Here is a 24,448-nt window from a genome sequence, read left to right on the forward strand (position 1 = left end):
TGTTGCAGGGACTTGCTTGAGACCACATAGGAAATCTGTAACAGACCCAGTCCATCTGGTAACAGACCCTGCATCCTGCCACCACGTAAGGCTGTGGCACATGCTAAGAGAGGCTGAGCTATTCCAGCTGAAATAAATGCAAGAGTGGCATAGCTGGGAAGAGAGGGAAGTGGGGAGAGGCATTCCTTTGAGCCACCCATCATAGCACAGACTGACTTATCTGTGTTTGGTAGCCTTTGGTAAGTGGTGTGTACACATATTTCAGAGGAAGCTACTGAATGCCATATAGTGATTAGAAGCACTCACAGAAGTGGAGGGAGATTTAGAAAGTTAGAGATAGCATGGCCAAGTCTATGAAGATACTGTGGCACTGCTTGTCTCCAGAGCAACTCTTTACCTGCTTCTCAAAACACTAATTTCTGAATGGCTACTTAAAATTCCGAAGTGAGGACTTTGCAGAAAGCATGACCTTAGAATAAGGCTGGTGGGACTCAGCATGCTTGCTGGAGCAAGATGCAGTAGCAGAATGAGGGAAAAATCCTAATTTTTATTTTTCTTTAGAGGCTTTCTCAGCCTTTTCTCAGACTCCAAAGTGTGCTGGAGTTTGACCATCAGAGCCCAAATCTGTGAACTGTGGTAGATCTGAGAGAAGTGGTTTCTGACAGATCTGATGACTTCAGTGCTTATTTCTCCTTCCTTCTCCTTGCCCAGCTGGGGCGTTGTTGCAAGGTGCCTGTGCTGTTTCTTGGCAGTTCTTGGTATTTGTCAGTAACACCTTTGCCCGGTTTGCTGGAGTTTGTTTGGGAGCAGCCTGCTGGAATACTCTTATCTGAGAAATGTTTCCTGTGGGATATTTGTTCTCTGCGAGGAGTTTAATTTTTCCTTTTCTTTTAAAACAGGGTTTGCTGTGTAAGAGCTTGCAGAGAACCTGCATTTCGGCCATATTCTGTAATACTTGCTTGAAATTGGCTGGTCCTGTAAATATTCTTGCCAATAAACTTAAGAGTATCAACAGAGTGAGCAAAGCTCAGTTGTGTGGCAAAGAAAGAAACTTGTTTCAGCATTGGGATATAAGTGATCTACTAAAATGTTTAGTTTCTTGTTAGAATATGGCTAGGACAGAACAGATAAAATCCAACTCCTAGATATTAGAGGTGGAAGAGACCCTGAGTGTCCATTTTGTCCATTTCTCTGTCTACATTCAGGGTTAACCTAAGTAAAACTTCATCATAGTTCTTTGTCTGTCCAGTGGCATGGAGTCTGTCCCCTCTCCTGGCAAACTGCTCCACATCTGAACAGGATAAGCTAGATGTGCCTCTTCCTGCAATGCTTGTAGGGAATCTGGATCTGTTGTTTTATTGAATTCATGTCTTTGAGCATGCATTCCAGAACAAACCGAGCATGCATCTGGTTTATATATGTGCATGTTTGTGCTTTGAACCCTTGCTTGAGCGACTGCCTCATGTGCTGCCCTCCTCTCTCTGTGTTCCCAGAATTTTTGGGTTTGTGAGCAGTTGTTCTTTGGGGCACTACATCTTTGTCCTAATTAGCTGGGGAAAAGTTTGTCTGACCTGGGAATGCCATAAGAGCTGCAGAATGTTTTTGGACAGTTAGTGAATGGTTTGGCAGGGTGTTTTTACTGCAAAGATGCTCAGCTGAAAAGCCATGATGTATTTTCCCAGTGCAATACTGGGAAGATTTGCATTTACGTCCCCATTCCTTGTTTGGCTTCTTTTTGTAAGCCCTAGTTTTTGCAAGTTTTGTGCTGTGCAAAAGGAGGGGAAAGTTAGCCCTCTCCTTGAGGCTAGCAGATGCCTTCCTGTCCTACAAAGTACATGCATGGCTAAGGCATTGCCATGCTCTCCACGACATCCCCACCACCCTTCCTCCTACCTCTGCCCTGCACACGCCTCTGCTATCTATACAAGACCTTCTGCAGTTCATTAAGCTTAGAGGTGGCCTGTGTACTTTGTTTGCAGTGTGCCCTGGGCCTAAGAAATGACTCCTAACCGGCAGGCTTACTTAGTGAAGCGCATTGGAAGTTCATGGCTTTTGGAGCTGGGTGCTGACCTTGTCATGGGGCAGCAGGTGAGGAGTAACTTTGACACTGCGACATCAGGGGGCTGATGATCTGGAAGGCTGCAGTTTTGGGTTGCTATAGACCTGGAGACTGCATCACCTGGTGCAAAGAGTTGGTGCGCAGGCCCCGTCACCGTGGCCAGAGGCAGGCAGTAGTAGAGGGAGGTGAAGCCAGGGCTTTCTGCCCTGTGATAAATGAGTTGTAATGCAATGATTTTTGCATTCCAGGGTGTTTCTGTTGTGTTTCTGTATGCATCAGTGGATATGAAGATTGTTCTAAATCTTCCAAAGTCTGAGGAGCCTGAGAAAAACAGGCAGATGGTTTGATTTGTAGCAGGAAAGAAAAAAAGTGGAGAAAATGTTAACTGTTAGAAATTTAATTCCGTCCCTCAACTCCAATAAAACTCTTTGGGGTAATATGCAGAAGGTGTAGGTTTGGAAGGAAAGGAATCTACCTTTGTGGGTATCCTGGGACATCTGTGAACTTGACAGCTGAAATGGATGGAGCCAAGCAGGAACAGTGCTGAACTTTGGGTCAGGAGATGTGCCAGGCCAGATGGGAAGGAAGCTTGGAAAGAGCAGATGGCTCCCTAGCTTTTATATCTGCTGGTAGCCCCCAGTGCACATGTATTTCTGGAGGTATATCCCTGAGGCATCCAGAACAGTCAAGGAGATACTCCCCAGATGAAGCAGAACTGGCTTTGCTTCCTTCCTCAGCTCTGTCTCAGACACTGGCTGGATGTGACCTGTCATCATCTGGGGAACTTCCAGGCTAGGCCTCTGCCTTTGGCAAAGTGTATATGGCAAATGGATGATAAAAACCTACTATTTAAGGATGTGGGGGTGGTGGGGGTGGTGAAGGCCACCCTTCTATAAGTCAGGGCCTTTGACTAAACATTCAGTGGGTTCTTGCAGTGGTGATTAGTAGAGTAGTGCTTTGTCATCCTCACTGGCTTGCCGTGGGACATGCTATTGAAGCATCCTCATGCCTGGAATTCTGCTGTAGGATAATTGTGTGGGTCTTATGTTCCCTTGTTTTCCCACAGGTGTCAAGGAGAGACTTGGAAAATGTTGCCCTTGGCACAGCTGCAGACAGGACTGTGGTGGTGGGGGTTTGTGAGCAATGTGGTCTCGCCCATGACCCCAGATGGCTTTACAGAATCTGGCATCTCCTTGCACTACCTCCCCTCCTGTGCCCGGTTCATCTTCACTCCTCCGTACTTGGCATTGGGGATGTTGTGTTGCAAAGATACCTCGCTGGAGAACATTTCTGCATTTCCTCACAGTTATGCCCCAAGTCAAGGTGTGCCTGGCTACCAGACCAGCTCCATGTTTCCTGGGTTGTGTTTACTGCTGCAGACCCATTGCTGCCTTCTAGCCTTGCTTCATGTCACATGCTTTGCCGTGGGCTTGCAGCTCCATATAAATAACAAGCCTCCCTGCTGTCCGTCAGGTGGGCTTGCTCAGCCTGATCCCAGCTGAGGAGATGCCCTGAGCTTGGCTGAGCCACAGGGCTTACACATCATGGCGTGCCTGGCCGCTTGCAACATGGGGGAGGGTTGCCTGGTTGTTGGGGTGGGCAGGAAAGGAAAGAAAGCAATTTCCTGGCCAAGATGTGAACTTTTTAGAGAAAAGATACATATGTGGGTTTTTTGGAAGGGGGGATGACAAACTGGCATCAGTGAGATGCTTGGGCAGTAGAGTTCTAAGGAGCACTCCCTTGTCATGTCGCCAGAGGCAGGGTAGGATTGGTGCCTGAGCACCGAGGGGAACAGAGTTGAGGCAGGGACTGAACTGGGAGGGTGGCCAATGTGTTTTCATGGCTTGGGAAAGAGAGGAAAAGGAGGGACTTGCCAGCTTGTGTTGAACAGGTGTACCTGGAAGCAAATGTGAGGTGTCTGCGAAGTTTTATAGGACTGGCCTGGTCCTATAGGTCTCACAGAGAAGCCAAAGAGTAAAGGGGATGAAATACATGTGTGGTTCTGTACACACCCTCGCCCATTCTCTTTTTGTCTACTGGAAGTGGAGTACTCCTGCATACAAAGCACAGAGCTTGTGGTAGTCACTAACTTTGTTTCCAGGGGCTTGGCACATTTTGCTGACTGTCACAAGGACAGTGGTTAGATCTGGACAATGTTCATGAAGGGCTTTGTTGTCCTTTGCGGGGTAACTCTTCAGAATACTTTATCCCCCCTTGGAAGTTATCACTGTTGGTGCCTGTGCTTTTTTATGTTGTTTTGCTGCATAATCACTGGCATTGCCTGCCTCTGAGTGCTCAATATATTACACAGCCGCAATTTAATTTTTCCCTTTTAAAACTTCCACTGAGAGAATTGGTATGGTTGGTGACCCAGGCAGGTACCCGGCTGTGTCAATCTTCACAGGATGACTTCTCTACAAAATAGGCAAAATTGTAATTACAGCTAAAGTCTCGTATTTCTTCTGTTTAATTGTGTACGGCTGGCAGCAAGGATGTCAATGAAAAAGCAGTGTGATGTTCTTTTTAGATTTATATTGATGGGAATAGACACATGGGGAGAAATACATGAGAACTGCTTCCAGTCTAGAAGCAGCAGCTGCAGAAACAAGTGTTCCTTGTTTATCAAGACCATGGTATGCACAAGGCTGGGATTCAGCAGCTGGCTCCCAGGTCTCAGCCCCACTAATGTGTGCTTGAGAGCCCGAGGTAAATCATCTGTTTTCTTTCTCCCCTTTCTCTCCATTCGCTTGTACTGGGAGCTCCCTGAGCCAAGGATTGTCTCATGAAGTTGCAAGCTAGCCAGCTACCCTCATCCTATGGGCAATGTCCCCCAGTGCCCATGGGGCCTGGGACTCCTCTCTGATCCTGAGATGAACTGTTGGTTTACTTCTGCTTGGGTTTTTGGTTTTTGTTTTTTTTTCTTTCTTTCTTTCAGGAATCTCTAATCTCAGCTCTTTGATGACTCTTAGAGTAGCAGAACACTTTAACCACTTACACCATGACCTTCCCAACAGAGGATGGCTTCTTGTGGGGACTGGTTGGGCTGTTCTCTTGAGTGTGAGTGAGAGGGTTTTTGGAGAAAGCTGCTTTCATGTGAGGTCAGGGTCAGAGAGGATTGCAGAGGCAAGTACTCTGTCTTCAGTGGGATCACCCCTGCTTGCCACAGGCTTCCAGTCATCTCACCCCAGCACTGAGTCACATGAGACTGAGCTGGTTAGGCCCAGGCAGGGAAGGGAGAATCAGACCTGGAGGCATGTCCAGACCCTGGCTGATCCTTAGGCTGGAGTCAGGAGGGGAGCAGAACAGCGACATCCCAGAGGTCCCTCATATTTCCTTTTTCTTATTGCTGCTCTCTCAGCCTCCTTTGTTCAGTGGATTCCCTGCAAACCCCAGCTTCTGCCTTGTGCAAAGGGCTGGGCTTCCCCTGGTACTGTTCCTCTCATGGTGAGAACCTTCTGTGCTCTTTCTTTCCCGTACCCTCTGCTAGGAGATGTCCGGTTACACAGACACTGTGTCGTAAGGACAGCCTCTTGGTTTAATTCACTGATCATCCATGTTGTTCCATCTGCCCTTGACATGATGTTCCCTCCACATGTTGGCTGTGGAAACTCCCTTAGAAGGTCCCTGGTGTTGCTCATGATGAAGCAGATGAGGTTTCTAAGCAGCCTAACTTGTCTCTTAATGGACTTGTAGAAGCAGATGTTAGAACCCCTGGATTTCAGGCAGCTGAGGTACCATGTAGATGTTCTCTGCATCTTTTCTGCTGTAATCTGTATCATGGTAAGAGGTCTGCAGCCTTCCTTTTCTCTGCTAAGTCAGCCTGAAAACTGGCATTCACAGTACGAAAGGTGAGACACTTTTAGTCTTTCTTGTGGTGCTGGAAACTAGGGCGCTAGTAAGTGCCTTCATCTGGCAGTGGGGAGAGGATGTCCTGGTTCTGACCTAAGTTAGAATCACCCCTTTTCCTTGTGCAAGTCTGTATAAGCACAGGGGTGAAATATGCCCAAAACTGAGACTGCTGGGATGACCTTGACATTTTGGACTTTTACAGCCAAAATCCTTGGGTGGGTGGGTGGTGGGTGTGTGTGCGCAAAAGAGCCTGCATTCCTGACATTATTAAAGTTAACATTGTTAATTATGTGTGAGGGTAGATTACTGTGTGGCATGCAAGAAGTCATTAATGTTAATCAAACAGCAGTACAAGAAATATCCTTTTTCTTTATTAACAATGACCTCCTGGAGGGAATTTTCCCCTAGTGTTGAAAGGAAATATGCTGAGGGAAGAAATAAATAAATAACAAAGCAATTAAATGAGAGGTATTAAAGCATGTTTTCGATCTCCCTTTTCCGATTCTGGGCCTTGATTCAAATCTCATTCAACGTATTCAGCTATGTTGTGTATTCTCGAGGAAAAACCTTGCTTGTGCTGGTTTTGCAAGCCATCAGTTGTACTAGAAGGTCAATTAATAGCCATATTGACAGCTCCCCAAATTCACAGTTTACTTCTCCAGGAAAGATCTGATCTTCAAGAAAGATGCGGAAAGATCATACAGCACAGGTCTTCACCCAATGCAAGCTGACTTCAGTCCAGTGAACTCCAAGTGGTTGGTGGTGTTGTGGTGAACTGAACTCCTTGCTTGTGTCTGCAGATGCTGTACCAGCATTGGAGAAGGAAGCGGCTCTTGCCACTCAGAGCTTCAAATTACCATGTAACATAAGCAGTGATGCCTAGGCAGAGGGACACACTGGCAAGCAGCAGAAAGGCAGGGCTTTAATGCACTACCTTCCTGTCCAACTGCTTTATTTTTTTTCTCATTGAAGTAAAACTTTATCCTGGAATTTGAAGGAAAAAGAGAAGGTGGTTTTGGGAGTAGTTTAGATGAATACTTTTGGAGGAGAATTGAATTTTTCCTTGGGAAGCCAACAAATGGTTCAGGAGACATGTCCTCATCTTTGAAAGTGTGGGATAGCTGAAGTGTTAGTCCTGCTTCTGCTGTTTGCATGAAGAAAGCATCACCCCCCTGACAGAATGACATTGGTTGGTTGCCTGTATATTTTCAAGCCCAGAACTGGAGTGCTGGCCTGTAAACACTTCAGGCTTCTTGCTTTGTACAAACTCTGCATAGTGGGACTGTGCTTGCTTTGCTCAGCTCAGTGGTACTTCTAGGTGGATAAAGCTGCTTGATGCTGAAGTGGCCGTGGCATACTTGTAATGACTGCCTTAGGGCATGCTCAGTTGCTCTCTATTTTCCTAGGGAGGTACAGCCATGGTAAGTAAATAAGGCCTTTCTGTTGTTGAGTGATTTCCTACTAGGTAAAAAACTGTTCAGCTGGAGTCCTGAAGTTTAACGACCAGAATCTAAGTGCCCGGTGGAATTCTTTGACCTGATAGGAAATGATGGAGAATAACTGGAAGGAAAACATCAAGTGTCAGTGTGGTTGGTTAATTCCACATCCAGCTGCCTAACTTCTCTTTATTCTGTCCCTGCTGATTTTAGAGGTCCCCGGCATTTAAAAAGAGGAAGGGTTGAATGCATAATGTCAGTGCATTCTCCAAATGAATTTACTACTTGGTCAGGAAGTAACTGTTCAAACAATTTAGCTTTTAAAACCAGTGATCTCTCAAGAATATGGGTTCATGCGTCATTTTTATTCCCCTTGCTGCCCTCAGTGGTTGAGGTGGGTAATTGTTTGTTGGATGGGCGTCTCTGTGTGTGTTCGTATGTGTGTGGTTTTATTAGTTTACTCTTAGTCCAGTAGTCTTTAGTCTTAGTCCAGTAAGAAATTACTTTTGCCTAATAAATATCTTTGAGTACTACACGTTGCTGTTGGGCTGGTGCAGTGATGTGTCATCACAACCTTGCTAACCCTGATGGATTTGGTTTCCTCTCGGAGATCTCACAATAATTTGCCGATTTTTTTTTTCCAAGTTCCAGCCCCTGGACTCACATGAACATATGAGAGCCCTATTATTAGTTTTATTGCATTTGGTTATGGCTGCTGGTTTGGCAGAGGGAAAACTGGGAAATCTAACCCTGATTTATGATTAATGTATTTTAAAAAAGGAATAAAAAACAGATAAAGAAAAGCATTTAGAGTGTATTGGTTTTGAGATATTTCGGAGGTGATCTAGCTTTAAGGGAGCATGATAACTCAATTTTTCAACATCTGAGGTTTGCTGTCTTGTTGCTTAGTGACGGCAAAAACTGTTGTCCCTCTTGCAGGCTCTGGTTTCTGTCCTGAGTGCTGTGCAGCGATTAGAGCTGCGGGGCTGTGCTAACTATAATTATCTTTAAACAAATGCAGATAGCAGGCCTGGAGTGGGAGATACTTAGATAACATGCAAGTGACTGCAATAATGGCTATTCTTCTGGGAAATGCAGCCAAACTGCAACTCTGTGCCCAGAGAATAGCTCTGTGTACGTGTTAGGAATTGCCAAAGCTGAGAGCGGATGACAGAATCCTCCACACTTAAATATATTCTTTTCCAGAACATGTGCACCTGTGTTTATTTTCTTACCACGAAAGCAAACTTGGGAACATGGCCCATAGCAGCACTACCTATCAATGCGTGCCATCATACTTTCACCTGCCATTTCTTTATGAGCTTGATCCTATGAATCTTACCATTGAATTAAACTGGGAATTTCATCTTCCCATCCCACTAAGACAGAGTTGCCCATATAACTGTCTAACTGGAAAATGGCCTGGCTGACTGTATTTCACAGGATTCTCTGTGCCCATGCAGATGGCAAGAGGCTTTGGCTGGAAGCTAAAAGACATTTATTTGAAGGATTTTCTGAAAATATGAACATATTCTAATAGCTAGACTTGTAAAAGCAAAGCTTTCATGTTTGAGAAATACATTTTTGAGTGGTAGAGAATGATGAAAATATTATATTTATTACCAAATGCTTCTGAAAGACTTAATACTCATGAAACCAGCAGTGTGCCAGAGACAATGAAGGGGATCCTGTGGTGGGTCTCTGCACGTTTCCTTGCAAAGCAATGCCAAAGCTCCTTAATCCTGATCTTAATTATTTCAGTGGAAGGCATTTGCTGAACAAAGAACTGCGACTGTGTCAAATCCGTGCACTGAGGTTTGTGAGGAGGTCAAAATATCCAGCCAGGGTGGAACTGGGGTCCACCAACACCATAGCATTGTGGCTGGGCTTGTAAGATTTTAAGTGAAAGGCCTGACCCATGCAGCTCTTCCTGCGGGAGCCAGGCACTTGACCCCCCAGCAAACTGTAATGAAACTAAAGCTTCCTTGTCCCTGCCCTGCTTACGTGTTCTTAAAAGCTTATTACACAGCTGGCAGTCTGAGAAGGGATACGTACACACAATTTCATTCTGCCTCCTCATGTTCACACGATTTAATTTTTCCTAAGCTAGCCAGCCAGTGCGTTCACTCACTTTTTCTACAGAAGTATGTGCTATGCAGATGAAAAAAAAATTTTTTTGCAAGTTTTTGTGAACAGCTCCTCAGATAAGCGTTGGCCTCCTACATGCTGAGACCCATTCTTTGCTATTTCTTGCACCCTTCTAAGGTTCCTCTGTAAGGTTTGTGTTGGTGGCATTTTACAGCTCTGTGCCACCAGCTGCATTGCGTGCTGTGATCTGGCTTTTTGTCTCTTTGCTTCGATGACTTGAAACTTTTGAACTGGAGTGAACTGACTACCAGCCGCTGGATATGAAGCAGTCTTGCTCACTCACAAATAACTGTATTTTTGTTCAACTAAAAGTACTGCTCTGAAAGTGAGTCTTGTGCGCTTGAACTTACTGAAACCCGAAGGATGGGTAGCTACAAATGTGATATGCAGTATGGCCTAAGGATTAACTGTGGGGACTTTGATGTATTAGTCTAATTAAAGATAATAAATGCGGTACACTTATTTATGTATAACAATATGTACTCTTCTGAAAGGCCCTTTGATGTTTTGGAGTGGGCTGGTCTTTTTGCTGAATGTGTATGTGTAGAGCAGCATGTGAACGGCTGGCTGGGTGAATTTTGGGGTTATTCACTATTTCACTGCCTTCTTGAGGGAAAAATCTCAGTGGCCAAGTATCCCGGTTTGTCTGGCATGGGTGACTGCTTCTGTTTGCAAGCTACCTTGACTTCCTAAGGATTTCTCTCTTGCAATTGTTAAGCATAATAAACATTCCCGCCCCTTCCCAATGCCTCAAATCCAACAAACGCAATGCAGAAAAGAGCTTAAGTCCTTTCTAATGAGAAGCAGCCAGGAATCATGCTGGCAAGTCAGCCCCTTGAGAACAGGCTGTTCTCTGCACTCAGATGCTTCATAGATCAGAATTTTGCTTCTTCATCCTGAAAAAAAGTCTCAACCAAGCAGAATTTGCTGCTCTGAAATTCTGAGCAGACAGAAACCATAACCACTTCAAAATCTAGCAGAGTTTGTACATATATGGGGATTGTGAATATATCTAGGCTGTGCACCATTGGTTTGTCTTCCAACTAGAAATTAATGCAATTACCTGACAGCACAACAGTTGTTTCTTAAAAAAACCCCAACCAACCAAACCAAAACCATTTGTGACTGTTATGTCTGCCCATGCAGTGCCACGCAACCCAAAGCAGTCTGGCAGCTGGCTGGTGGCTGGCTTGGCTCTGCTGGGAATGTAGCAGAGGAGCTCACTTCAACCGACAAAAACTTGAGGTTCTAGGTGGCCCTTTAATTGTGGTTTCTTGAAAGCATTAGGGGTTTGGAGTCTTGCTTCTCACAAAGGGCCTTCATCATAAATGTGTATAACTGAGGGGTGATATCATGCTTAGTGAACATTCGAATTTGTGTTATGTCCTAAAGCCCTTGGACTTAGCAGTAGTGAAGTTATGGCTGTGAGCTGTTGTCTGGGAAGGACAGTAGTGATTCGCTTTACAGAGAAGACACGTGGTGCGGTTAGCTAACCACCTTCTCCTGGGGAGCCTGGGGGAACTCGGCACGGACACCACGCTACTGTCCAGGAGACCCTGGGCTTCCTGGGACCAGTGAAGCGTGAATCTGAGTCTTTGCAGGCTTCTCTGCCATACTTTGTTTCTCTGCTGTGTGCAGACTGTGGCCCAAACTTGGGGAAATGCTCCTTCTTTATCGCCTGGCTTTTCTTCACTAAGTAAACTTGTGTTGAAACATCCGATCGTTTCATTCCAACTTTAGAGCTTGCTGCTGGGAGACGGGAATGGACAGTACCCCAGCAGGCTGCTGGAGGGCCTGCTTCACCACAGCATGAACACACACAAACATACATGTGGATAACTGGCTAGCTGAAAAGGGTCACATAGACATAGTCCAGCTGGCTGGACAAAAATGCACATCGCTCTCAGCTTATCTGAAGTAAAGCAAAAATACACTATCCTTGGCTGTTCTTGTTACACAATAACAGGAAGATTTTGGTGGGAAAAGAATGTTGCAGGTGGGAACAGAAAACTACAGAAGAGAAACTAGGGGCAGGCTTGATATTTAGGCAACTAACCAATAATGAGCTTAACTTTTGTAATACGTATGAGCTAATTATAAGAAGGCGTAAAAGGTGACTGTAAGAGTCTGCTGATCACTCATATTGAGTGACTGTGTCTTCCCTCTGTCGCAACACATACACTTAATTTTAGGCTTATTTTTAGCCGTGTGAAGTCACTGGTATTCTTCAGAAGCTAAGCTTAAACATGTGCTTTGTGCTTCTGATTGGATTGGAGACCAAGGATAGAACTCCTTTTCTTGTCAGCCCTGAATCAAACAATTCCTGGGGATGAAAAAAAAATCTAATAATAACTAATAAATACAAAACTTAAGCAGTAAAGCTATTTCTCCTGCAGAATGCAGAAGAAAAAGGAATGGTCAAATTATTCTTGGTAAATACAAACTAATGCAGCAAAGGCACCAGTCTGCATAAAATCTCTGGTGATAATTTTGAATATATGTTATTGCTGTGCCAGCATTTATATTTCTCTGAGTAAAAAAGGATGCTGGTGTAGGGTTTTTTTTGCTAACATCCCAAGTGCACCAGTACATCACTTAAATCAGCATTCATTGTCAATACTGTGGCTTCATTGCTTCGGTTGCACAATCTGACCATAACTGATTGCTTGCAGTTACTTGAAATGCAGCTTTTCTGCTGGCAATTACTTTATTTACTGCTTGCCTGTAAAACAGTAATGCCTTCCCTTGCTAGCAGAAAGGCAGTATAACATCAGTAATTACTAAAGCAGATGTTTGTATTCGAATACCCATTTCTTAGAGGCAGATTGTCTTCTGCATTGCATAAGAGAAAGGGATTCAAAGCCTGCAATGCTGTCATCCTACAAGTGATGTGAGCATCAGGCTTAGCAGAGGGAGCTGCTGCCCCACCTCACCTCCACCTCATACGAGTTGCTCTCTGCAGAGTGATAATCCTTGACTTTATTGAGATCAGTCCTGAGAGTTGTTTGACATTTAATTCCTAAAAGTGACTGCCAGTGACTGAACAGGACTCAGGGCTACTTGCACTTGCTTCCTGGGGTTTTTCTTTGGTTTTTTTTCCTTTTTTTTTCTTTTTTTTCTGTTCTTAGGAAATGTAGGGCTGTGCTTTGAAGAGAGCTCAAAACCTAGACTGCGGGCCTGTTTCCTAATAGCTCTGTTCCACTGAATTGCCTGAAAGGTGCACTCAGCACTAACAGCTAAGCTTACTTAAAGTAGATGGTCATTAGCTCCTTCCAGGCTACTGTGAAGAGCAAAGGAAGCATGGTTCTGTCTCGGGGGGGCTGCAGGGAGGGCATTTACTAATCCAGTGGTACTGCCAGGACTGGAATATGCTCAGAGCAGCCCTTTGGTGCTTTTGAAGCCTGTCCTGGCACATAGTGTTTTTTCAGCTGAGGAATTGCCTTGCCATCTATCCAGAAAAGCCAGTGCTGGCTGCTTGTGGTGAAAGTTTACCAGCATATGAAGGTGTGTGTATAAGCAGAAGAGATGTAGCTGTGGTCCTGGTTCCCTGCAGACTTTCAAATCTGCTGCCTAGATTTCAGAGACCCCCGGCGTTGAAGCTGAGAGCGAAGATAGAGCCCTGATTTTCCTTGTGTGGACAAGCCACAGCATTTCCTCCATTCCTCTCCTGAAAAATAATGCCTCTGCATGCCAGAGCAGGGAGTGGACAGAGGTGGCCCTGAGTCTCGAAGGAAGGCAGAGGCTCCCTACTTCTCCCACCATTACCAAATAGAAGCTGGTACGGGATGGGTTTGTTTCCATAAGCAGAGGGCACTCTTCAACAGCAGTGAAACCGCTGTTTTTCAATTTGGTATTGAATCGCTCTCAGCCCCGTGTCATAAACTGCTGACTATCTTGCTCAAGAGGCTTTCAGCCTTCGAAAGCAATCCTTTTACAAAACACCTCCCTTCCATCATCACCTTGTGTTAGTGACACAGCGCGGTGGGAGGAGAACAGGCAACCATGTCAGCACCCCACCCCTCACTGCTCTAGATTCACTTAGCGGGATGCAGAGCACTGACCCCAGCATAGGTTTGGCCTGCTGTCCCTCGGTTAAGAGAAATTGAAACCAGATGTGTAGTGTTCGATCATGCTTTTCCCATTGTTCCTGCCTCCATCACAGTAATTACTCTCTCTGAGGGTCATTCAGAGTTCAGCTCTGTGGAAAAACTGTCGTTCTTGATTAAAAGACTAGTTGCTTTTTCAAACACCCTTGTCTGATTGTACTTTGAAAGACATGTCACAGTATTCCTGAGCTTTTCAGTTAGCTACAGAGACACCTATAATTGTTCCTTTGGATGTTAAAAGAGAGATGAGGGATGTCAACAGCAAGGGCAACGAATGTAGCAGTTATCCGGAGCAATGAGCGTGCCTGGTAACATAAAAAGCTCACCAGTCTTGAGTGCAATTGAAACATAGACAAAAAGGTAGATGAAAATATAGTGGATATGGCACAAATGTTGTTGAACCAACCCTGTAAGAAGACACAAAAACTATTTTTCTGGTTATACGGATAGTGCACAGTATTACAAACTTTTGCAATGTTATCCTGAGTCTCCTCCTGCTTGGTATATCCCTTAAAGTACCAGCTCCTTTGGTCATCTGTTTATTTGAGAATTTCTGTTTTATTTGTATTTAAAAAACCCCACTATGGTAGAGAAAAATAGTTGTGTCCTCCAGAAACAAAGGGACAAAATGCAGTTTTATTTCATGAACCAGGTCTCCTTTATTTATCAATTGTAGAGCATCCTTTTTTTGTCAAGCCTTTTTTCTCAGAATTTTTTTGGTTCAAGTCTTGATTTTGTGTGGTTTGGACTGGCAATAGTCAATAAATGCACCTTGCTTCTGTTTTCATTGTGGGTCTGCAGGGGCCATCTGGCACTGCCCAAGCTGGGGAACCAGGAGCTCCGAAGGGCAAGTTTATCTTTTCAGCCATTCTGCACAAGCAGAGCAAGATGTGAACTGTGTCAAAGAGGGACTCTGTCAGCCACGCTTTTGCAGAATAAATGTTGGTGTATCTGTTAGGAAAGACAAAGAAAAATCCGGACACCCAAGAAACTCCAGGGTCTGACACTGGGTAAGCATAGGCCAGCTCTGCTTTCTGCTGTTGTATGTGTTCAGCTGAGTGAAGTGTTTCTGGCCAAGGAGGAGGACAACGTGACATTGACCAATGTGCAACTCTTTTCAGACATTTAAAAAAGCTGTCATGCATCTACTGGGTCTCCAGGTATGTCTCTGTTTTCTCTGGGAGGCAGCAGGAATGCAGAAGCACCAGAGGAGAGAACAGGGAATGTTGATACTGATGCTGGAGGACCTCAGTGCTCAGGACCTCAAGCATCTGGCTAAATCCCTTGGCAGACAGGGGCTAAAAATACAGCTGACTCCTTTACTTGGGTTGACTTATACCTAGGGAGGAAACCCGAAGTGGGCATCGTCAGTGACCTTAAGTATCACAGTGATCGAATGCCAAAGTGCCAAGTGCACTGCTTTTTGGGGGAAAAAGCAAGGTGTGGCAGACTGGGCACTGCTGCTGCTACTGGCAATGGGATTGCTCTCCCCTGCCGTGTGGTGCTTGTGGCCAGCGGGCTGCAGTCTTTGCGACCTCTCCCTCTCTGAAATTGAGCGTAAACTTTGCCTCTAGTTTCAAAAATTGGGCAGAGAGCGTTTCTGGAAGCCTGCCTGCAGTGTGCGGGAAGAAGTTGGGAATTACTCCTTGCAAAACGTTCCTTTGCCTCAGAAGCAGCTTGGGAAAGCTGTAGGCAGTGGTTTGAAGAGGAAGAAACTTTGGGTTGAAACTGCATAGAAACACTTCCCCACCAGCCAGAAACACTGGCCCCACCAGGAGCCAGTGTGCCGGGCACTTCCCAGGGAGAGGAGGAACCCAGGCTGAAGGCTCTGCTTCATAAAACTCAAGACAGAAACTTTTCCACATCTGCGCCCAGGCTGTCCTCTCCCTGGGGGCAAGATGGTCCCTGTCTTGGAGAGGATGGTCCCTTTCTGTGTTGGGCCTCTTCCATACCGTGTGAATGATTATCTGCCTAAGACCAGGGATGAACCTTTTCCTCCCAAAAGGTGTCACCACCCCCCACATTACTGAAGCAAGTCCCCTCTGCTTCCTCAGTCTTCTGCTGGAGTAGCTTTGTGGCATCAATTATTGACTGGGCCAGTGACAGACTAACACACGAGAAGAAACTGAAACCCTGGGTTTCTGAGGCAGAGCTGGCAGAATGGGTGTGTTGTGGCATTGAAGCAGAGACATGAGAGACATGAGGGAACACAAGTGTGTTGTCCTGTACCTCACATGATGTCCATTTACAGAAATAACCATGAGATCACCAGGACTGTACCGAGAGCTGACTTACTGCCTGCCAGTGTGAGCTGAAGCCACGCTGGATACCTTAACTCCAATGAGGTGGCCCAAGCAGAGCAAAGACTTTGCTTGTTTGCCTGCAAGGTCAAAGCTCCCTGAATCCCAAAGGCACTGGTTTTCCCTCTTGTGGTGCTTCCCTTGTGTGGCAGTGTGAGGCATAGAACCCTGCATGTGCTGCATGGGGCTGGTGAGCGTCTCCAGCAGCTGGGAGCTGGGGCAATGCTCGATGGACTGGGCTGGCAGGGCCAGTACTGGGCGGGGGGCACGCTGGAGGTGCAGATGCTGGCTGTTCCCGCTGGCAGCAGTCACTGACAGTGCAAAAGAGAGCCTTCACCTCTAAAGACACAAGGCGAGCTCTTTCTAACGCTGAGCTTGAAACTGATCCAGTCTGGTTCTGAGGCCAGTTAGGGAAAAGGAAAATGGAGACAGACAAGACTCCTGCAGCTGCTAGCAGCTCTGGCTCACATCCCAATACCCACACCCCATCCCCTCTCTGGTGCTTTTGGTGGTGCTCCTGAATGACCCCAGTGCCCTGCTGCTGAATTAGTCACACAGCTTGTTGCCAGCTGTGGGGATTTTTCCAGTGATAACTCGTGCTGGATGTGGCTAGTGTGCAGGCAGCCTTTTCGCTCAGGGCACAGGCCCTTTCCTTTTCATTAGAAGGGATGCTGCAGATATTTGGGTGCAAAACGTTGCCCATGAAGCCTTAAAACTCACTGGAGCTCGCTCCCTCGTGCTATATTCGGTCCCGTCTTTCCAAATTTAGGATTCCTGACAGGATGGGGTGGATAGGCCTGTGGTTGAGAAGAGACTGGAAGTTAAGAGATGGCCTTTGGCACGGCAGTTACTGTAGGTGAGGTAACACCAATGCTGTGGAGGCAGATACGGGAAATTACACATGGTGTTTTGGCCTAAAATGCCCTGTGGTTTTTGATTTCCTTCAGCAGTAGAGGGAAGTAAGGGCTAGAATAACCCATAAGGAGGCAGGACCTGAAAAAAGTCTCCAACTTCCCGGATTCATGTGGGAAAACATCCTCCTCCAGCTGTGTGCCTCCAGGAAGTGTAATGGCGGTGCCATGTCCTCCCCTCCCCAGGGGACACGGGTGCCCTTCTGTTACAGATTTGCTAATGGTTAGAATTAAATAACTTTATTTGGTTTTATAAAATCATTTTAATAGAAATATAGAGGAATAAGAAATATGTTTTAATGAAACTAGTAGTTGCACAACAAAAACTGCTATGAAATCCTCTGTACAGCCCTGTACCAAGGCCAAGAACTGAGAGCAACCGAATGAAACAACTCGTAGTTACCTGCCAATAAATCGTGAACTTTAATAATTGATATAAAGAAATTGTATGGAAGAGGGACAATAAGTGAAGTGTAAATATATTTACTCAAAGAATGTAGGTATAGTAATAAGGTCATGTAACCATAGTTTGAAAGAAATAATTAATGAGATACCTGATGAAAGAAGGAGTCTGTTTCTCTTTCTCTAACCTTCTCTAACGAGGGGCCTGTTTATAAGTTATCTAGAGGGAGCGACTAAAAGAAACAAGCAGAAGAAACAGATGGTTGACAAGGACATAAATTAGCTCAGACCGGTAAGAAGACTGCGAACTTGCAAGACCATCACATACCAGGCAAAGGGTGAGAAGTACACCATGAGGAAGACCTACGGCTTTCCCCCCAGAGACCCCTACCCACGTTCCAGAGACCCCTGCCCACAATTCTTGGAAGAATTTGTGCAGGCACAAAGGACTGAGAAGCTAATTAACATACAAGGCAAGAGTATGTTAATGATTTTCGGGAAATACTATGTTTATGCATGCATACTTAATGAATACGCATGAATAAGTTCTATATGAGCTGTATGATTTTGAAGCTTGGTGTGCGTCGATCGTGAGAGGACTCACTCACGCACCCGGCCGTCAATAAAGAAGTGTCTGCTTATCTCCATCACATTGGTGTTGGTAAGTTCTTCATTCCGAGATTTCGGTAACACTTCCACCAGCGAGATGGCTTTAGTTCAGGCCTCTGAGATTTCAGGGGCTACCGAACCCCGCCCCCCGTCACGGCCCGGGCCTTTCTGAGGGGAAACGGGAGCCGCACCGGGCACTGCGGCGGGGACCTGGCGGCCTGACGGCCACGGCCGTCCCGGGGCACGCCGAGCCCCCTCACCGGGAAGCGCGGCTCAGCCCGGCGCCTGACGGGGCGAGGCGAGCCCGGTGGCGGCACCCCCGGCCCAGCGGGGAGCGCGGCGGCCGCGGGGGGCCGGGCCGGGCCGGGCGGGGGGCCGGGCCGGGGGCCGGGCGGGGGGCCGGGCCGGGCCGGTGTGTTTCGGGCCGAGGCCGCGGCCCGCCCCGCCCCGCGGCCTTAAAATGGCGGCGGCTGGTGGGGCCGCGGCAGAGCGCGCAGCCATGGCGGGAGGGCGGGGGACGCCGCTGCTGCTGGCCGCGGCGCTGCTGTTCGCCGGCGCCGTGCTGGCCGCTCGCGATCGCCCGCGGCTTTTAGGGGCCCCGGTGGACATCGCCAACACCGGCAATGACGAGGGCCTGCAGCGGGCTCTGCAGTTCGCCATGGCGGAGTACAACAAGGCCAGCAACGACATGTACTCCAGCCGGGTGGTGCGGGTCCTGAGCGCCCAGAGGCAGGTGGGTGCCGGGGTGGGCACCGGGCGGGGGGCTGGGGGCGGCCCTGGCGCCCTCCGGGGCGGGGGGGCTCCCCTCGGAGGTTCCTTTGGAGAAGGAGCAGGCCTCAAGCCTGAGGGGTTGTTCAGGCTGGTGGTTTTTTTTACGGAAGGGGAATAAAAGCCTTTTTTTTTTAATAGTGTGGGTCATACCAGTCTGAATACCCTGGAGTCTGTGTGTTACTGAAGCAGCTAGTAAATGCCTTATGCTGTTGCTGAGCTAACGCACATCTCTGTTTACTAAGGAGACTGCGCTGTGTGCCTTGTTTACTTGGATTTTGTTTGCCCTTTTTGAAAGGGTGCCAAGTGCTTCTGCCGTGGAGGCTGCCACAGGTGGTCCCCTCTGTACTTTTGGAGTTTGGTTTCCACAGTGTCATCGGAAAACTGCCGTTCCACTAGGCTTGTCTTGTCAGAGAACCTTTCAGTATGTGCTGCAAATAAAACTGCTTCTACCCGCTTGTCTTGCTGCAGATTGTGTCTGGAATCAAGTACTTAATGGAAGTTGAGATTGGCCGGACAACTTGCCCAAAGCCAGCAGCTGATCTCCAGAGCTGCGCTTTCCATGGTGCGCCGGAGATGGCTAAGGTAGGCTCCAGAGCACAGTGTGCTGGCCTCTGATTTCCCAGCCCCTTCCCTCTGGCTGATGTAGCACAGAGAGGTAATGGACAGTGTCTCCTGTCTGCCCCAGCTACGATCAGAGACCTCGTGCCTTTACCCTTAACTAAATACAGCTCTTGTGGAACTTGTCTTGCCAGACGATGGTGGCGGAGAAGGCAGGGCCTTTTTAACCTGTTCTGTAAGTGGGCATCTGAGGCTGTAGCATGTGGAAGACTGTGTGCCTCAGTCCTCTTAAAAAGTGCTTGTGGTCTGGATCACAAGGATATGTGGAGGAAACTGCCAAGCCTACAGGTGTCCTGGCTCTCAGTCCTGAGTCCCCGTACCATTCACTGCTCCTCTTGTCCCACGGTGATGTAAACATGCTTGACTTGACTAAGCACTGATCGCAAGAGGCAGATTACCCCTGTTATCTGTGTCCACCAAGCTGTTATATGGGAGTTTTGCCTAACAGCAATGCTCTTTAAAAAGAGTACTTCAGACTTTCAGGTGAGAGCACCAGATGTATCTGCCTGCATCTGGCTTGCGTCTAGTTCTTTCATAGTACTTCATTACTTCTGCTAATCAGTGATAGATTTAGCTTCTCTGTGTACCTGCCTCTTCTGCCTGTGTGTATGAGAAGTGTAACTGCACACAAGTGTTGTCAAACACATAACTAGAAGCTTGGGTGTACCATCATGACTGTTGCAACAGCTTGGCATGTGCATATACAGATAGCTGTGCAGGTGTGCTTACCTGCCCCAGAGACTTTATGTTGGCTGTTACCCATGCTGAAAGCTTTCCTGTGTGTGAATGGACAAAGGAGATGGTCATTCTGAAGAAAGGTTGACTGCAGCTGCTGTGTTAGTGTTTGGGAGAAATGATTCATACTGAGCAGGTACTAACAAGGGTGGTGTTCCCAAATACTTGTCAGGAGGGTGCAAGTCTAGAGAGCCACAGAAGCTGCTTACATTCTGGATCACATGGGGTAGTAAATTGGTGTAGAACAGTGGTCAGTGACACTGCTTTTTTGCTCTTAATCTGACAACTGCCTTTTTCTTTCTCTCCTTAGCACACCGTTTGCAACTTCACAGTGTATATTGTTCCTTGGCTGAACGAAATTAAGCTATTGAGCACTAGCTGCCAATAAGCCTATCTTTGTTCCAGCAGAGACCAGCAACCAGTCATTCGGATTTAAAAGAAAAAAAATAAAGCAGTAACAAATTGAGATGGGTTTTATCAATGCCTGTTATCTACTTATGTATGCTTGTGCTATGCAAGTTAAACTATGTTAAACAACTTTTTCTTCTTGGTAACTTCATTTTAGGGCATTCTTCCTGCAGCTTTCCTGATTCTAATTTAAAAAAGTGACTACTGTAAACATAAAAACTTAATAATTGCTGTGGTGTGTGGTTTTTCTTTGAGCTCCTGCTGTCTTGGAGGGAGGATTTGCTTTTATTTTTGACCTGGTCTGTCATGACCAAAGAATGGGGTGAGAAGGAATGTGGGGGAGGTAATCCATGCCTCCTTCACCTGACCTCTGGTTTTGAGTAAGAGGTGGAAGTCCTTAGCTGTTTCCACTGAAGGAACACTCTGCTTTTGAAAACACTGCAGTATGCCAGCACTTGATCTTGGGAAGATTAGCCAGAGCTTGTACTAAGGCTGTGATTATTTCAGATCCTGGCTGCTAACTGTGACGTGGCAAGGCTGCCCCCATGGTAATGCAGCTGTGCTGTGTTAAGAATTAACTGCTCTGGTATCTTCCTGTGCTGCCTTTGTGTTTTAGGAACCCTTTCTTCCAGTGGCACCTGGTCTGCACAGGTTCTGTCCCTAGCTTTTTCTGTGCAGAAAGCCCCAGAGCTTTCTAGTTCAAGTAGCAGCATTAGTTCACTTTATTTCTAACCTAAACTGTGATCTGTGGAGCTGGAGGAACAGCTTCTTGTGTGTGTGCCTGACCTGTGACGGCCTACGCTTACAAGCAGAGACACCTACACTGGAGCAGGTCGGTGACAAACCTGTCTCGGGGTGGGGGGGGGGACTGAGCTCTGGCTGTGTGTTAACTGAGGGCAATTTGAATGGTGTCTCATCTGGGCAAATCCCTTTAAATCGGCAGGCAGAAAGAATCAGCACCCATGAACTCTTACGAGAGCTGGATGAGGTGTTTCCTATTGTGCTGTAATGGATTTGTATTGCAGGGAAATTGGGGATACTGTACCTGCATGGTAAAGGACAGGTGACCCCAGTACCCATAACCTACTTAGCCTCTGGGCAGCCTAGTGCAAAAAAACCCTCTGAAAGTTAGTGAAGTTGGTGTTAAGTGGATAATTATTAAGAAAGTAAGTTACCAGCCAGTGTAGTTTTATAGCAGATGGGTATTATCTGGACAACCTGGTTTTGTTCTGTAAGTGTGAATGTTCCCCAGAAGCAGCCCTTTAAATCCAAGTGGCTGGACAAGCCTGGTGGGGTTTTTCTCTCAGCCAAGTGCGTTGCTGCTAGTTTCAGTAAGTAGGGCACCATGTTTGGTGGTGGTATGAGCGTTGCAGGGAAAGAGCTCCAGGTCTAGGGAAAAAAATGTAGCTTTTCAATGTCTTGTGATGTCCCAGAACCCAAGGAAAGAGACAAGGAAGCTTCCCTGAGCAGAAGGCAAGTCAGAAGGGAGCTTAGGATTGTGCACAGGAGGGGTCTCTTCATTTTTACTTCTGGGGGAGGACTGGAAGGAAAGGAGCAGGATTCCTCTGAAAGAAATTTGATTTTCAGGTAATAGGGGAAGGTACAAGGTCAAGAGAAGGAGTCTTGGGAGTGGGTGAAGGTGCTGAGGTGAATGATGGGCGTGCTTCTTGTTTTTCATAGTCCTAATAGTGCATTTCCCACTTGCGTCTGCTTTTCCATGTTTTGAAGTAAACATAGTCCTTTCAGTGTAAATCTTACCCAGGGATAAAATCAGTCTTGTGTTCTGTTGTGCCCTATGTTAATCCTCAAGCCCGGGAGTCCCGTGCCCTGTGCTGGTCCTGTTTTGAAAGGAAGATTGGAGAGGTGCAGAGAAGAACTACAGAAGTGATCTGATGGCTGGAGGAAGCAGCTGGAGGTGGTAGGTGTAAGGATGCTGTTATTTGCCTGAAAAATGAGAGCTAATGCAAGCACATCTTTGGGCATGGGGGAGCTTGGATCTAAGGAAGGAGAGAAAAACAAGAGAGTAACCAGAAAACAAGCTTCTAGTGGGAAATAGAGCTCCCTAGGAGTGCATCTTCTGTGGGTTGCTCTTTCTCCCAAGGGAAATGCCACTTCCCATCGCTGCCGGGGTCTGATGAGCTTGTGGTGAGCACAATGCCAGATCTTGATTCATATTGCCAGGGGGATGAGCTGGTTGCCCAACACTAAGGATCTCCATCCAGGATATGCCCAGATCCAACAGGAATTATTCACTCTGCCTCCCCACCATCGTTGTCCCATTCCTTCTGAGTGTTGTGCATGAAGATGGCCCATTTCTCTTGCCTACCAGGTCAGTGACTGTGCAGGTGTCCATCTGCTGCGCCGTTGGGTCAGTTAACCCTGCTGACCAAGGAAATCCTGCTGCCAAGCTGTGCAGCTGCCCTCACTTGCCATTTTTCTAACTGCTCCCTTCATTCATACATGCTGATTCCCCATTTTCCAGTCTGTCTGTACAAGTGCTCAGCAGCAGTGAAGGGGCTTTATCATGCATTTGGTGGGTTTGCCTGTGTTTCCCTTTTGTTGTCTTGGCTTGATGCCTGGGTGGGTAATTGCACCGGTCTCCTTAGTAAGGAGGCTAGGCAAGAGCGGAGGATGCAGGTGGGTGTGAGCAGGCGTTTCCTCCACTGTAGCTGTATTTATTAGCCAGCAGCTCTGAACAGCATGCAGGAAAAAGGGTGGCTGTGACAGAGAAAATGAGACTCGAGTGTTTTGAGTTCCTGAATCCAAAGGTCTTGCATTTTCATGTTGAAATGCCAATGACTAAAGGCACGAATGAAGGGTACACATTACCCCATCCTCACAAGCTGCTGAGTGTCAGCCTTGGTGGCTGTCCCTATGTGCTCTCCACTCACAAGCTGCTGAGTGTCAGCCTTGGTGACTGTCCCTATGTGCTCTCCACTCAGAGCAAATGCCAAAAAAGCTTGACCTAGTTTAATAAAGCACCTTCCACTGTGGGCTGTGTTACTTTGCAGCAGGCTAAGAGCATTAGTGGAAGTTCCCCTGCCAGGAGCATTTTGCTTGGCAGGCCCTTCTGTTTGGCTGGCTGGCAGTAGCTGGGTCAGCTGAACGCGCTGCCCTCGTTTCTGGCTGCATTCGCTGCCTGACTTTTTCAAATGTCGGTGGCAGATGTGAATGAGTGACTGGAGAAGCATTTATTTCGTGTTGTCTCTTATGCTCTGCTTGTGTCTGACAGATCAATTCTGGGGTCATGCTTCCTTAAACTTCGGGGGGTCAGAGCTTTGCTGCTGCCACAGCTCGTGAACCCAAAGCTTCTCCCTGGCTCCGGGACTCAGGGAGAGATTTGGGGCCAACTGGCTGAGAAGTGTAGCTCTCCTTAGCAGTGCCTGCACCTGCAGGCCCATAAGCACATGGACTTGTAGCTCCCAGCTCTGCAAAGGACAGCTGAGGCACAGAGCTGTGAAAGTCATGATGGTTTTGGAGCCCGAGTATTACTGGTGTGCCACAGCTATGGCATGTTCAACTGAAGGCAATGGGGCAATATCCCGATCAGCGTGAACAAGCAGAAGTATTGATCCCACCTGATGAAGCTGGCAGGATTGAGCCCATCTGGCTTTTTTGGAGGACATCTGTGGGATTCTGTGATAAAAAGCAGTTTTACCACAAGAACTGAAGAGCCCAGAGTGTTGAGAAGTGTGGTACAGGTTATCTTTGGGTTTTTTACCTTGTCTGAGACCCTTGCCCACCCCTTCCTCTGCCCATGGCCCAAGACCTCATTTAAGCTTAAGCCTCGGTCCCCTGTCCCTGCATTAGATATGTCCTTATCTCCAGCCCTGGCTGCTGCACGGACCTTGGACCTTGTAGCTTTGCCTCCAGCCCCTTCTTCTGCTCCAGCCCGGGCTCCCTGGAGGGCCCCTGGTCCCAGTTCATCCCCTCGCTGTGTCTGGGGCTGTTGATGAGCCCTGTCCCACCCTCAGCTCTACTGGCTGTGCTGAGACCCCGTGGGACTGTGCCCTGTCGGGGGGACATGGCCAGTGCTGGGGCCCCCTCAGCTCCTGGCTCATCCCCTCCTCGCGCCGCTCCCTGGAACCTGGTCCTG

The 24,448-nt window shown here is 47.2% G+C and overlaps 1 protein-coding gene and 1 long non-coding RNA gene across 6 annotated transcripts in view; both read left to right on the plus strand.

The window, feature by feature from the left end:
- LOC114010784 (uncharacterized) overlaps positions 1–17,858 on the plus strand; it is a 33,937-nt gene extending 16,079 nt beyond the window's left edge. For 2 of the 5 annotated variants that reach the window (XR_008749124.1, XR_008749128.1), the window contains exon 4: positions 17,428–17,858. This is a non-coding gene — a long non-coding RNA (uncharacterized LOC114010784). Of the gene's footprint in view, positions 1–1,979; positions 11,587–14,399 lie in introns of those variants that run through there. The other 3 variants (XR_008749126.1, XR_008749127.1, XR_008749125.1) reach the window with 3 other exon arrangements.
- Positions 17,859–18,265: 407 nt separating this feature from the next.
- CST3 (cystatin C) lies at positions 18,266–20,583 on the plus strand. The gene is made up of 3 exons (XM_055815962.1): positions 18,266–18,553; positions 19,060–19,173; positions 20,255–20,583. Exons 1-3 carry the CDS (start codon positions 18,281–18,283, stop codon positions 20,330–20,332), a joined length of 465 nt encoding a protein of 154 aa, XP_055671937.1. The 5' UTR covers positions 18,266–18,280; the 3' UTR covers positions 20,333–20,583.
- The last annotated feature ends 3,865 nt before the right edge of the window (positions 20,584–24,448 follow it).

The sequence above is a fragment of the Falco peregrinus genome, chromosome 11 (genome assembly GCF_023634155.1).
Source record: "Falco peregrinus isolate bFalPer1 chromosome 11, bFalPer1.pri, whole genome shotgun sequence".
Lineage (NCBI taxonomy): Eukaryota > Metazoa > Chordata > Aves > Falconiformes > Falconidae > Falco > Falco peregrinus.